Source organism: Thamnophis elegans, chromosome 5, assembly GCF_009769535.1.
Source record: "Thamnophis elegans isolate rThaEle1 chromosome 5, rThaEle1.pri, whole genome shotgun sequence".
Classification (NCBI taxonomy): Eukaryota; Metazoa; Chordata; class Lepidosauria; order Squamata; family Colubridae; genus Thamnophis; species Thamnophis elegans.
The window spans coordinates 10,239,047-10,254,737 of NC_045545.1; the positions used below are offsets into that span (position 1 = coordinate 10,239,047).

The following is a 15,691-nucleotide window of genomic DNA, read 5'->3' on the forward strand; positions in this document are numbered from 1 at the left end:
CTGATATTTAGTAGCAAATGATCTGTACCGGGGCAAACTCTATGTTTGTTGTCTTTCTCCTCTCTGTGGCTTGCCCACCGCCCAAAGCACCTGGCACAGGATGAGGCTTCTGAAGGTATGTTTCATCTGTTGAGATAGAGTTCAACTGTGTGAACTTGACTATGCAGACACACACCCCGCACTCCCCTACCCCCCCCCCCCCCCGGAAAGACACACCAATGGAGTCTTCACCCTTTCGGAGGCAGAGATGTAATCCTCTTTCATGAAAAGGGATGAAAAGTAAGTTTTGGCCTGGGCTAGTACAGAACCGCACTAATTTACAATAGAGTGGCATCTTTTTCTCTAAGAGTTTTGAGGCATGAATCGCAGAGACTGGCAATTCAATTACCCTCTCCACTTAGAAAAGTATTCTTCCCTTTCTTGCCAATTTGAAATCTACAGGAAACGCGATGTAGAAGAGGCTACATTGTGCACGCCCGGGAAATATCTGAAACGCCTCAGGCTTTAGAGAACAAGAATCCCTGACCTTTTATGATTGCTACAGTAGTTTTCCAGCAAAACACACTCCATACAATAAAGCTCTTAAATACCTGACAAAAGAATGCATTTGCTATATATTCCAGCAAAAGAAGAAAGGAGGGGGGGAGTGTTATAATGAAAGCCGCTTAAATGAATACCTGAGAGTTCTACAAACTCTTTATTATTTCACGGGAGACCCTGTTTAGGAAGCAATGATAAAGCCACTAACATGGAGTAGGAATCTGAGCACTGTACTTTCTCATACCTCCCACATCCAGGTCTGTTTTTTTTAAAACCGTGGGTGCTTTCTTAGCACGTAGACAGTTAATATATACAGGGGGAGAACTATAGTATCTCCCACCCCATCTATGTTATTGCTTTTCCTTTGATCTCAAGCACTGGTCCAACCTCTGAAGTCTGCAACTCGCTCAGGATGTGAGCGGAACAAGGCTGCTAGTTAATACTTCCATGGCATTACACTGAAACAAAATTATATATATATGGGCATATAAATTAAACAAACAAATAAATAAGCGACAAACAAAACAGCTTTGTACCTCTAAGACTAATGGCATCATTATTGCAAAAGCTCCCACCAGATGTGTTATGGTCCGGAGTTAAAATGCACTATATACCAGAAAACAGGGACTCCGGGGAATGTACTCATCAATCAACAACCATTAATATTAAAATTTAAGGCACTTTCTCATTTTCCAAAGTAAAGGCAATACATTATATAGCCTCCTGTATTGTGCTGTGTTAAAACTGAGTCTATGAATCCACAGTAGAATTCCTTGCATATACAACTCTACGACTCCCCTGTATGATATAAATCATAGAGATACATTCTCTTGGTCCTCACCCTTCTCACAGTTGACTGAACTGATATGTTAAAATTATGTATTTTTTTTTTAAGTAAATAATATTGTCAATCTACTAAAATAGTAGGAACCGAATTGGTACAATATTCTTGATTATATAATATTTAAGTCACAATTATATTCCAGGTTTGACAGATCTGGAACTGAATCCTCAGCTACCATTTTTCTGTTCTAAAGAGAATCACGGAAAGTAGTACAAGTAGTCATCACTTAACAACTAGTTACATAGCAACCACTCACCAAAAACTATTTAGGAACCCTGTTCTGGTCAAATGATCATTTATCATTGCATCATTCCACAGTCATGTGACCACAATTTATTACCTTTTGGTCAGTTTTCAGCTTTCTTGGTTAAAAAAAAACTCAGTCATATAGCAATAGCAATAGCAGTTAGACTTATATACCGCTTCATAGGGCTTTCAGTCCTCTCTTAGCGGTTTACAGAGTCAGCATATCGCCCCCACAGTCTGGGTTCTCATTTCACCCACCTCGGAAGGATGGAAGGCTGAGTCAACCTTGAGCCGGTGAGATTAGAACTGCTGAACTGCAGATAACAGTCAGCTGAAGTGGCCTGCAGTACTGCACCCTAACCACTGTGCCACCTTGGCTCTATACATTGATCTGATTTACAATTATCCTGTTCACCTAACAACAACACCACACAAAAAAATAAGAGCATAAAATCAGGCTTGGTTACATGGGTACCTTGATTTATGGCCATCATAACTTATGATGGAAATTCCAAGCTCCATTATGGTTGTAAGCTGAGGACTAACTGTAATTTAGAACAGGATCATATCATTGGCTGCAGAGATGACATCTTATCATGATCCTCCCAAGATTCAAAGGTGGGTTCCTACAAGTTCGGTCTGGTTCGCCTGAAGGGGTAATAAAATCTGGCAGACTTTTCCGAACTGGTAGTAATGGCAACCTGTCCACACTCCCAAACCGGTTTGTTCAATCGCCACTGCCGTTGCCGGCATGTTTTTTGGCTGGAAAAGGAGGCAGATAGAAACAGTCCTGTTGCCAAGGTACACAATAGCGGGAAAAAGAAATTCCAACTTCAGCCTCCTGGTGTGGCGCAAGTCTCTGGGTGAAAGCTGGAACACACACCCCCAATCAAAACTTTTTGCCATTTTTGTGGGTGTGGCTTGGTGAGGGAGGCCATGTGACTGAAGGTGCATGAGGGACATCAAGTAGGCCACGCCCATTCAGTCACATGCCCCATCTAGCCATGCCCACCAAAGCGGTAGTAAAAAAAATATGAAATCCACTCCTGCCAAGATCCAAGTCTTATATGCATTATTATCTTTCCCCATCTACTCAGTAAGTGTAGAGAGTGAATCCAAAGATTAGGGAATGCCTTGCTCTATCAGAGAAAATTAAAATCAGTAATATCCTGAAAGTGCTGCCATTACATGCTTGCATCTCAACATCTGATGAAAGTAGGTAAGTCAAAAGATTCACATAATGGTATTGTCATTAACATTTTGTCATCTGCTCCCCTTGCCCATCCATCAGTGATGGGTTTCAAAAATTGTTCGAATCTACTCTATGGGTGTGGCCTCCTTTGTGGGAGTGGCTTGCCGCCCATGTGACCGGATGGGAGTGGCTTGCCGCCCATGTGACTGGATATGAAGATGCCGACAACACTTGTCAGAACCACCTTAAATTACCTCACACACAGTACTGGCATGCATAAGAATATGATGTAAACTTGTGTTTTAAAAGGCATCTTTGGTTTGCGTTAAAACAACTTCAACACACGCAATGTTCTGATTGCACCACAAACGCAGTAGTCATCCTTACCTTTCACAGAGGCACTGAGTTTTATAAATATGAGCATGATAGTGGAGAATAATCATATCCAAGGACCAATGGTGGGTTTCAAAAAATTTTGGAACCTCTTCTGTAGGTGTGGCCTGCTTTCCGGGTCCACTGGTGGAACCTCTTCTAACCGGTTCGGTAGATTTGATGAACCGGTTCTACCAAATAGGTGCGAACTGGTAGGAACCTACCTCTGCCATCCATAGATGCTCATAGTGCCAGGTGAATTCTAACATGTATACTGATTGAAAGGCTGGAGTAGAACCATGGCGACCCAGTTCTTGCCTATACTGATCTGTGGAAGTTTATCAATATAACTGTACTTCAGTTACGTTATCTTTGAGCTTGTTTTAGTACATTATCTTTCTATTTGAATAACACTGAGAATAACAATGGAGAAAGGAATACAACATGCACTTTAAGCTATGAAATAAAGGTAATCAGAAACCTAACAAAAATATATACCATAAATAAACACAATCTGGAGAGAAGAAAACCAGGATTTAATGGAGATTTTCTCTCAACTTCAAAAAGCCTCTGCTGCATATATCCTACTAGCTAATTCCAACTGACTCAAAGGAGAAGAGAAGTTACTACAGGTTCTCAACCTCTGGGATCCAATTCCTACAGGGTAACCATCCAAAATTGAAAAGGGCTATAAAGATTATAGTTTGGTATGGCATACAATCAAGGTTAAAACCAGGTGCCATTCAATATTCTCTGTATTAGTTTCACTCCATCCATATAACTGAAATTGATGCTGCTTACTACCACTTAGTATCTAACTGTCCCATTCTTTAAAAAATATCCCTATATAGTGACATTATAGAACATACAACAGATAGTGAATACAGTACAATATGTCTATGTATGTATATGTGTAGCAGAGGTGGGTTCCTACCAGTTCGCACCTATTCGGTAGAACCGGTTCGTCAAATCTACCGAACCAGTTAAAAGAGGTTCCACCAGTGGACCCGGAAAGCAGGCCACACCTACAGAAGAGGTTCCAAAAAATTTTGAAACCCACCACTGCCACACAGAGAGAGAGAGAGAGAGGCAGACAGACTGACACAGAGAGAGAGAAAGAGAAAGAAATAAAGAAATAAAGAAAAAAGAAAAAAGAAAGAAAAAGAGTGAGAGAGAGAGATGAAAGAAAAAAGAAAAAAGGGACAGAGAGACAAAAGGAAGGAAAGAGAAAGAGAGAGAGAGAAAGAGAAAGAGAAAGAGAAAGAGAAAGAGAAAGAGAAAGAGAAAGAGAAAGAGAAAGAGAAGAGAGAGAGAACGAGAGAGAACGAGAACACATGACCGGCAAGCCACTGCCACCAGGTCACATGGCCGGCAAGCCACTCCCACAAAGGAGACCACACCCACAGAGTAGGTTCCAAAAAATTTTGAAACCCACCACTGCCACACACACACAGAGAGAGGCAGACAGACTGACACAGAGAGAGAGAAAGAGAAAGAAATAAATAAATAAAGAAAAAAAGAAAGAAAAAGAGTGAGAGAGAGATGAAAGAAAAAAGAAAAAAGGGACAGAGAGACAAAAGGAAGGAAAGAGAAAGAGAGAGAGAGAAAGAGAGAGAGAAAGAGAGAGAGAGAGCCGGCAAGCCACTCCCACCAGGTCACATGGCCAGCAAGCCACTCCCACAAAGGAGACCACACCCACAGAGTAGGTTCCAAAAAATGTTGAAACCCACCACTGATGTGTGTACACAGAGAAGCATACATACATACATGCGCACAAGCATACACACACACAAACACATGAAATACAAAACAATATCCGTTAAGATATATTAAAACCAAAACCCATAGAAAGATATTTGAGAGTCAATGTACTATATGCCAGCTATGTATTTAGCATGCAGTATCTCCGCAGGAAAGTAGCAAGAATAATTATGCAATTAAGAAAAGTCTGCTAAATTTTGTAATAGCTGCTCCAAACATTATTTCATTAAGCTACACACAAAGATAAGGGCTGTAATTCAATCATAGAAAACAACTGCAGCCACCGCAGCTTTTGCCTTTCATTTCTTTTTCTTCCTGCTTTTCTTTTTCTCTGCCTTTTTTTTTTACCTTGTTTGCAATACTTGTGATAAATGACTTGATGTCTAGATTAGTTGGGCAGCTCTTCTGACAGGGAGCATCTGCACACTTTAAGCACCTGGGGAGGAAAGTAAATGAGTTAGAGTGACTTAGAGCACAAAGCACTGCCAACAACATACAATTTTTCCATGTACCTGACAGAAGCTAATCAATCTAAAAATTAATAATACTCTACTGTTCGGGCAGAAATTCAAAAGGGTTCCCATGGGTAAGTGCTATTATCCCCATGTCACAGACAGGTAAACCAAGGCAGCTGATCCCAGATCATTCAAATCTTGAAAGTGAAAAGCAAACCACCCATAAAATACAATTCCCCAGTGAATGTATTTGTTATGATTTGTATTATGCGATGACACTCTTCTGCAGAGTCTTTATTTCAAACAGGCGAAAGCAACATGTAGCACTAAGCCAGCAGGTTTTAAGTCACCGCATTCCCTACCCAGCTTGCAGAGTCCAGATGATTCTTTTGTTTTTCTATTTTTTATCACCTAACATTTAACATTTTTTTAGCATATTCCATCAAAAACAGAAGAGGACAGAACAAATCTAACACAGAGAATAAGATATACCGAATTCAGAATTATTAATTCTTGAATACTTTAGAACTTTTGTTTTAAAATGGATAAGGATAACAATGAATTTATGTATACTTGATAGAGGATTGGTGATATAATGTATAACTCTAAGTATATATTATAAAGATATTTTGTTGTTGATAAATAATTTTAATAAGGAAGTAATTAAAAATTGGTGTATGTATGTATGTGTGTGTGTGTGTGTGTGTATATATATATATAGTCACAAATATAACACACACACACACACACACACACATACATACATACATACATACATATACATACACACACACACACACACACACACACACACACTATATATATATATATATATAGTTAGTGTCACAGCTCCTGGTATGCCCAAATATGGGAGGAAGCTTACTGCTTCCTATCTCTGTCCATCGGCTCGTCGCAAGAGACCATCCAGACAGAAACCCAATATTTTTACTGTTGCCTTTGTTACATTTTTGTTGTATTTGTGCTGATAAATAAATAAAGGGAGACTAGTATAGATCTATTTCAAGCTATTTAGCTCTCATCAGCTAGCCATACCCTTACTGGGATTAGAACCTGTGCTGTATTACATCTTGGGCAGAATCAGCTAGCCATGATAAAGGAGGAGAACCTTGTGGCTTAATGGTTAACACATCTGCCCAAGATGTATACAATATTAATTCTATTCTGGGCATTTCCACAATATAAAACTTTCATAAATATTGGCAATAACAATATTGCCTAACAATAGTTTAAAAAATGGATAAAGAGCAAAAAAAAATCAATATACTTATTTGTGTCAAAATGTTAACACTAATCCAGTGTTTCTCAACCTTGGCTACTTGAAGATATCTGGACTTCCCAGCATTCGTTGGCTGGGGAATTCTGGGAGTTGAAGTCCAGACATCTTCAAATGGCCAAGGTTGAAAAACACTGCACTAATCTATGTCATATATGTAACAACCACAATTCAGACCAGAATTTCTGTTTTTAAGTGAGGCGATTGTTGAGGCACCCAATTTTAGAATCTGTTTAGCCACAGTTGATAAGTGAATCACTGTGATTGTGAATCATGTGGTCCTTAAGCAAATCCAGTTTTCCCGGTTGATTTTGCTTGCCGGAAGCTGGCTAGTAAGGTTGTAAATGGCAATTGTATGAGCCCAGGATGCTGCAACCAATGTAAATACATGTTGGATTCCTGGTGACCAAATTTTGATCACATGATCACATAGGGATGCTTTGTAGGTTGTAAATATGAGGACCGGTTTTAAATCCCATTTTTCAGTGCCGCTGTAACATTGAATGGTCACTAAATGAATTATTATAAGTCAAGGACTACCTGTACTGCCATTTGAACAAGCTCTGCACTTACAGCGATCCTAGTCTCAAGAGGGTGGTTTACTAGTATGTCCAAATAAATCAATTTCAGGCTATGGTTTGCAATTCTGATAGATTTGGATAATTGGTTTGAGCTCCGAGCTTAGCAATTTGATTGCAAAAGTTTTGTCCCCTCCCGTGGTTCGTCAGAAGGCTGCGTGTTCGAATCACATCGGGGTCACCAAATGTAACGTTCCCGTGGTTCGTCCATGAGGCCAATGTTGAGAAAAGACAGGACACAACCTTTCTCGGGATGGAGCGACGACCCAGATTGGGGGTCTGGTAGCCCCTTTTATTGAGATAGGACAAAGGCAGGAGGAGCAATAGCATGTGAGTAAAAACAGCCTGTAAAAGTACAATTTCTAATCTACTGCTCAGTCTATATATGGTCAAATCCTGGACGTCAATGGTAGGGCACATCTCAGAATGTTACGTTATGCACTATCAGGATGTTATGGCATTTTAGGAGTTTGTTTTCTCCTGTGTGGTTCAGCGTGACTCTGCATGCCCTGTTATGAACTGGGCCATGGGGGACACACACCTACACAAGGAATTATATTACAACAGTCCCTATTCAAGGAAACATCTTCAGTGTACTTTGAATTGTTTGGATAATCTACAGTAATGTTAAATTATGGTTTAACTTGCAATCAAAGGAGATCATACTAGAGTCGTCGTCATCATCATCATCATCATCATCATCATCATCATCATTAGATCGTATACAGAGCACATTGCCAAGAAGTATTTTCCATTGGTTTTGATCATTTACAGCATCTCTGGCATTGTTCCAAGGGATAGCAGTAATCTTAAGAACTCCTTTTAAGTGTTTGGGCACCTGGTTTTATGCACTATGCATAAAATATGGTCAACAAACTGCATTTGATGTTCATTCACACTCAATAGGTGTTCTAAAACTAATCTTTGTAGTACCTCTTCCTTAGGGATGTGGTCACAATATGAGATGTGGAAGATTGTCAAGCAGTGTTGTTGGAGAACATTTAACTGTTTAATTATGGTTGTACACTTCCATGTTCCACAAATACATATTGCAGTTGGTATAACAGCACTTTTTTTTAATTGAATTTTTTTTTTAAAAAAAACCTTTTACAAATGATTACTTCCCTCCCCCTCCCCTCCCCTCCCAAACCCCACCCCTCCCAACCTTCCCTCCCCCGACTTCCCAGAACCAATACAGGGTATAAATCTTTAACAAAAATATTCTAAAGTAAACTTAAAAGTAGAAAATTAATATCCTCTTATCATTTGAGCTTTAACTCCTCTTTGCTAGGCTAGCTCTAAACAGATTATGTCATTCCTTGTTGCCTCAGTCATACTTGAAATATTAGTCATTCTTGAATATTAGGCAAATCTTCCTTCTTCCAGTATTGTGCCACCAACAGTCTTGCTGCAGTTATTAAATGCAAAATCAAGTTAGTCTCTATAACAGTACAATCAGGTATAACAGCACTTTTGAAGAGTTTTGTAGTAATACTTATGGCTGTGTGGACCAAATTGGGCGAATGCACTGAAATACGGCCATTGCCATTCCAATTTGATGGTTAATGTTGTGATGTGTACCTCCATTCATATAGATATAATGCTATCAAGCAGAGGTGGGTTGCTGCCGGTTCGGCCCAGTTCGGCCGAACCGGTAGTGGAATTCAGGCCTGGGTTGCAGAATCAGTAGCAATAGCAATAGCAATAGCAGTTAGACTTATATACCGCTTCATAGGGCTTTCAGCCCTCTCTAAGCGGTTTACAGAGTCAGCATATCGCCCCCACAGTCTGGGTCCTCATTTCACCCACCTCGGAAGGATGGAAGGCTGAGTCACCCTTGAGCCGGTGAGATTTGAACTGCTGAACTGCAGCTAGCAGTCAGCTGAAATAGCCTGCAGTATTGAACTCTAACCACTTCGCCACCTCGGCTCTAGCGACCCAGGCTTGACACGCCCCCAAACCAGTTCCCTCGCTGCCGCATGGGCGCTACCATTTTGAATTTTAGTGACTGCGTGAATTTACAGTTCACGGTAAATTGTTCTACACATGCACACAGAACAATTTACATTGAACAGCGCACATATGCGCAGTGCACATATGCGCAGTGCGCATCTAGCACACATTGCAAACCGGCAGTAACGCCATCAGCAACCCACCCCTGCTACCAAGGTAAGTAAATTGTTGGACTTCTGTAGTTCTAATCTTTCTATAATCTGGAGAACCCTTCTCACTTTATCCAGACTTGGGACTGTTTGGGTTACCTCAAAACAAAGTTGGCCCTGGTGGAGTTTCATACTAAAGTAACAACAGCTAAAAAACAAGGATCATATGGGCATGTTTTGAAAAGAAAAATAGAAAGTCTAAAGGTTAGAGATGGGGAGCAGCCATCTTCAATTCACAGGGCAAGGTTCCAAACCATAATACTGATATCATGGTTTATCATATATTGTTTTCATTTGCCCCATACCCAAAAGATATATTTGAAGTAAGATAAATCATGCCACATAGAAATGGCATGAGCAGGTTCTGTTAAATCATCTTTAACAATCAGGGACAAATGATCAATCTTCAAAAGGTTATAGAAGAATGCAAACTTATTCCCATCTTATGAACTTAATCAAAATCTATAAGATTCCTTGCTCTTAATAAACTTCACTCTGATCTAAGCATTCCTTTGCTGTTGTTCTTTTAAATCTATTTCTCTACTTGCAAAATGGCAGAGCAGTAGAGTCAGACATAAATAAATGAGGTGATTTCTGGCAAATCAGTATTCCTTCGCTTTCCAGAAAATTTTACTGATCTGGAAAATAGGAACTGTAGAATTGCTCTGTTTTACTTGCTCCAAGTATCACAGTTATTAACATGCATTTTCTAAAAGCTAAGAGGTAGAATACCATGTCATAAAGTACGAACTCATACTTTTTAAGACGTGGTGAGTAGCAATCTCCCACATTCAGACCATTCTTATGATTATTCAAATAATAATCATGTCATGTTATTTATAATCAGATGTTGAATGTGAGGTGGTAAACTTATTTTTTAAGAAAAGTAAGAAGAGTATTTCATCCCTAATATAATCTTTACTCAAGAAAGAGAGTAAAAAGATATTCAAAACAGAATTGAGAAAATGCAGAAGTACCATAACGTTCAAGAGGAGAATATGGTTCAATGTGAGAGGTACCTTTTGAATAAAATATAGGTAAATTCGACTTTAAAGTTCAAATTTATGAGAAAACAATGTGTAAGCCTCTTTGGATCCTCTAACAAAGGAGAAGAGGAATGTAATTTTGTCAAAGTAGACAATCTTGGAAGACATTACCAGACTAATCACCATTCAAAGCAACTGCCTGTTAGATTCAACCAGGAAAGGTAAAATAAAACAAGATCAAATCAAGATTCACCAGGAAGCCATTATTATTATATATATATATATATATTTTGCACTACGGCACGTGTATAATGGCGTCATTATGCATCTTTCACCAAACACTATACATCTCCATATTTTATTTTATTATTATTATGGAGCTGGCTCATAAATAACAGCTGTTGAAAATGTCAAATGTTAATGAGGCAGGGCAATGCAAGCCTGAAATTTGTGGCATTGGCTGGGAAGGGAGGGGGGCTGGAAGTGCTGCGAATATGCCAGTATAGACAGAGTCTTATAACAACACCATCTTCCAATTCTCAGAGCACTCTGCAGACTAAAGTGCATCAGTCCGCCATTAATCCCACTTATCACTCTGACAGCTCAGTAATTACACCACTGCTACAGCCCAGGTACTGCAGTTGTAATAAAATATCAAACGCTGTGCAGGATGCATGCTGGCGAGATGTTTTATTAAACTTTGGGGGGGGAGGGGGTCTTGATCATCAAGTGACATTAATGTTGACCTATTTTTTTCTATTTGACAATAAATTAGCCTTTGACCATGCCATAATAGATATTACAGAGTGCATTTACTGTTCCCAAACAGCAAAAGGTGCAGAATTCCAAGGAACTGGCATAAAATAAGACAGTAGGAGAGGCATGTTAGAACATTATTACCTAAATGGCTATAAATGATTGATATAGTGAGAAATCACAAGCATGGCTCTACACTTGGAGAGAAATGCAACAACAATTACAAAAAACAACAACAACAAACAAACCACTCTATAACCTATGTAAATTATTCCAGAGAAACAATGATATTTTTTTCTATAAAATTTCTATTATTTTGAACTTCATGCTTCTGATGTCTTTCGAACTGGATGCATTATCATTTAAATTAAATAATTCTGAGGAAAAATGAAAGAAAACATTTCGAAAGTCATAAACATATACAGCATCCAAACCCACACATTTATTTCCACATTATTTTGAAAAGAGAAGTACTCTATCCAAACTAGATCAAGGAAGACGATGGCTAAATTAATGATCTAAACCTATTGTAAATTTTTGTAAAAAAAATTATTTGGACTATAATTACTATGAATTTATGAATGTGTATATACTCAACACTGGAGAAGCACATATCATTTTAATTTTAAATAAATCCTTTTACAAAAAGTTATTTCTTAATAACTTTAAATAAATCCTTTTACAAAAAGTTATTTCTTTATGAAAATACACTCAACAATACACTCATAGCAAAAGCAGCTACTTGGGAAGATGAGAAATAGTGGGGAAAAATCTACTAGTGTCAAAAATAAGTACACAGGTTTCCTGTTCAATGGACTGTATGTCCTATTTAAATGTCAGTATACTGTAATCAATGCACTCTGAATCACTATTCATTGAAGAGATCATTTCTGCTTCAACTATAAGACAATTAAAATGCAACAAAGAACACTGAATCAGACAAAAAAGCAAATAACTTTTCTTTTTATTGTTATAATTGTGCTGGTTGTTACATGTTTTTGCCTATAGCAAGGAGGCTATAAAATTTTAAATTTTAAACACCACAGAATCGTCCATTATTCACTTAATATTACACAAAAACACTTCTGTTCAGGCAACAAGTAAGTTGTTGCTTTCTGACCTACACATACCAGCCTTCCAATGTAAATGTAAGAAAATCATAGGACATACATGGGAAAAATAAATTAGCAAACACGCGAATAGCAATAGCACTTAGACTTATATACCACTTTACAGTGCTTTACAGCCCTCTCTAAGCGGTTTACAGTCTCAGCATTTTACCCACCTTGGAAGGATGGAAGGTTGAGTCAACCTTGAGCCTGATGAGATTTGAACTGCCAAATTGCAGCTGGCTGGCAGTCAGCAGAAGTAGCCTGCAGCATTGCACTCTAACAACTACACCACTGTGTAACCTCAAAGCTGCAGTTCCTGTCACTATTTTTTAATAGTGACAAATTTTACTTCCTACCCTCTTAAAAAAGAAACGGTCTCAAGCAAAATAAATGCATTTGTTCCCTTTGCAATTAAATATGCATTCTTTTCTCTAAAAAAGAACAGTTTGGAATATTCTTAGAATTGTGATTAAAAAAAACCTCAGAAAGATCAGTAGACATGACATATCAGTGTCAATCTGGATGTGACCCTGAGTTATCTAAGTTTTTCATTTAAAAAAATAGAAAATTAATTGCCCCCCTCCTTATAAAACTAGTAAAATACTTCAAAGTAGTGCTGATAAGACAGTATATAAAAATAAGGAAGAAGAAGAATGGAAGCTTTGAAATTGTCAGCTGCTCAAAACAAGAGTGTAACAGATGATTTATATGGCAGGAGTCAGTATCCTCCCATAATGATGATTTGTATTTCTGCTTAGAATTATTTCTTAATTTGTATTTGTAGCTGCAGAAAAGCCAGCTATATGGCTTATGAATTTTATGCAAATCTATATCCTTTAGCAATACATTTCCTCTTCTTTGCTAACACTTACGTGGCCTCTCTACCTGAAACTATTTTTATCCTAATTTCAGCATTTCTGTCCAACGAATCTCCCATCTAAAGACTTTTGCAGTTCTATTGGCTATTTGGATTTGACGTAGAAAAAAATAAGCATTTAAGGCTGCCTTAAATATGCCTCTTTTAGTCAATGGTAGAATGGTCAAAGGCATAGCTGCCAACTGATATTTTTAGATCTCTTCGTAAGTCCTGCTTTCTGACAAAACCTTTCAAATTCAAAACCTTTCCTCAAGCATCCAATATGGAACACCGCTACACATTCAATGGGGAATTTTTTTTTTTAGAATATACTTTTTTTATTTTCCATTTTCATAACATACAATCACATGTATACTATTACATAGCCAGTATTCTATTGTATTAAGTGGCAATTACATCAGTTCCTCTTATCATCAACACCCAAAAAGATAAAAACCCATTATTAGCTCTTCTGCTCTCCATACACCTCTTTCTTCTACCTCTCTCCTACCTCCTTTCTTCCCTCCAGCATCCTTTCCTACTCTACTTCCCCTTCCTTTCTCCTTCTCCTCTCTCTACATTCCACTCCTCCTTATCCTCCTTATCCTCCTCATCTTCCCCCCCCTTACCCTCTCTCCTATCCCTCTCTTCCCATCTTTCCTCTCCCTTCTGTTTCCCACTCTTCCTCTCATTGGTATTTCCGCTTCTGAGCAAACTCCAATCTATGTTGATGGTATTTATACTTCCATAACAATATACTTAACATATCCTAGTTTTAAAGAAAAAATAAGAGAAGACAGTATACATGTGCAATCATATTACATTAAAATCTAACACCCCTCGTCAAACCTCCCTCCCACCCTCCCCCCCCAGCCTTCCCTCCAATGGGGAAATTTTTCATGTGCATAACTAAATCTGCTTTGGCTTCCACATGGCTGAACTACTGTTGTTCTGAAATAACTGTTCTTGTTCTCAAATAGACTAGAAATCAATCTGATCTGTACCAACTGCACTTGAGTGGATGCAAAGTTCATTTGGAATAAATAAAATACTTTCTGGGCCATTCAAAATGCTGAAATTATATCTTTGACAGTCTCATCTTGGCTACACAATGCCCTAAAATAAACCCTTACTGTAACTACGTGGGTAACTTGACCTGTGTCAAAATTTTAACTTGTTGCCTCTGGAATCATGCTTAAGATATTGAAACCTTTTGTCTTTTTACCCTCAACACTGATCCGGAGAGTGATCCCTCTTTGCCTATTATCTCTGCTGCAAATGCCCAGAATAGTTTTTTAACCCAGGGTTGTCTGACGATACATGTTGCATCACTACGTGAGTCCTGGTAAAAGACAACATGGAAGCTATTTAAAAAATCATTATGCATGCAGAAGCTTTTCTCCTGCAGGTTTCTATACTGAATTTGCGAACATCTGCAAGAGCTGATCTGGTTGGACCAAGAAACTGTTTCTGAGCTGACCAATACCTAGATATTATTTCATTGAACAAGTCTTATCCTTTTTTGGAAATAATTTACACCAAACTATATGAGGGTAGACCAAGCATTTCTTTTTTTTTAATTTTTATTTTAAACACATCAACAAAAACACATGACTTAAAACAACATAGGAACAAGAAGTTCCATCGTATATCATACAGCAGTTCCGTATCGGTTTCTTTACAGTTAGTGTTTTCCCTTCTATACATTTCTATCTTGCATTCATGGTCCCCTTAATCATTATCCATTTTTATGTGCTATTCTATATTTATTTACCTTAGCTATTTATAACAAAATATTGTTTACCTATATTATGCTTTATATTCTTACTATCATTTATTCTCTTTCATATAATTATAGATATACATTCACATGGTTATTCTTTTTCTTTGCCATTCTTATACTTTCGTTATTCCATTTAAAATGTTATAATATACAGTTTGGGTTGCTTTGTTTACCATCCCTAGCGCCTGTTGTAACACCACCTTATTTTCCCTTTCTCTTCTCCTTACCTCTCCTTACCTCTTTCTTCTTCCCTTGCCTCTCCTCCACTCTTCCTCTTCCCTTCCTACTATCTCTCCTTCTCTTTCTCTCCCTTCCATCCTCCTCTCCTTTCCCTTCCTTCTTCCCTCCCTTCCCTACTCCCTTCCTCCTCTCCTTCCCCTTCCTTCTTCCCTTACCTCTTCCCTACTCCTGCTCTCTCTCTTCCTCTTCCTATCCACTCTCCTTCTCTTTCTCTCCCTTCCACCCTCCTCTCCTTACCTCTTTCTTCTTCCCTTACCTTTCCTCCACTCTTCCTCTTCCCTTCCTATTATCTCTCCTTCTCTTTCTCTTCCTTCCATCCTCCTCTCCTTTCCCTTCCTTCTTCCCTTCCTTCTCTACTTCCTTCGTGATCAACATTCTTTAATTTTTTTCACAAGAAATTTGAATGCAAAATAATTCATTGGTATTGGTTGAACGATGTTTTTCTGTCCTGCCTTCCAGACAGAATGTACGGGGATAGATATTTAAACTGTCCTTCCCAAGTTATGTAAATAAC

The 15,691-nt window shown here is 38.3% G+C and overlaps 1 protein-coding gene across 1 annotated transcript in view; it reads right to left on the reverse strand.

The window, feature by feature from the left end:
• Positions 1-15,691, reverse strand: part of DPYD (dihydropyrimidine dehydrogenase) — a 628,457-nt gene that overhangs the window by 451,966 nt on the left and 160,800 nt on the right. The window contains 1 exon segment of the mRNA XM_032217710.1: positions 5,304-5,391. Within this exon segment, the coding sequence (XP_032073601.1) occupies positions 5,304-5,391 (88 nt within the window).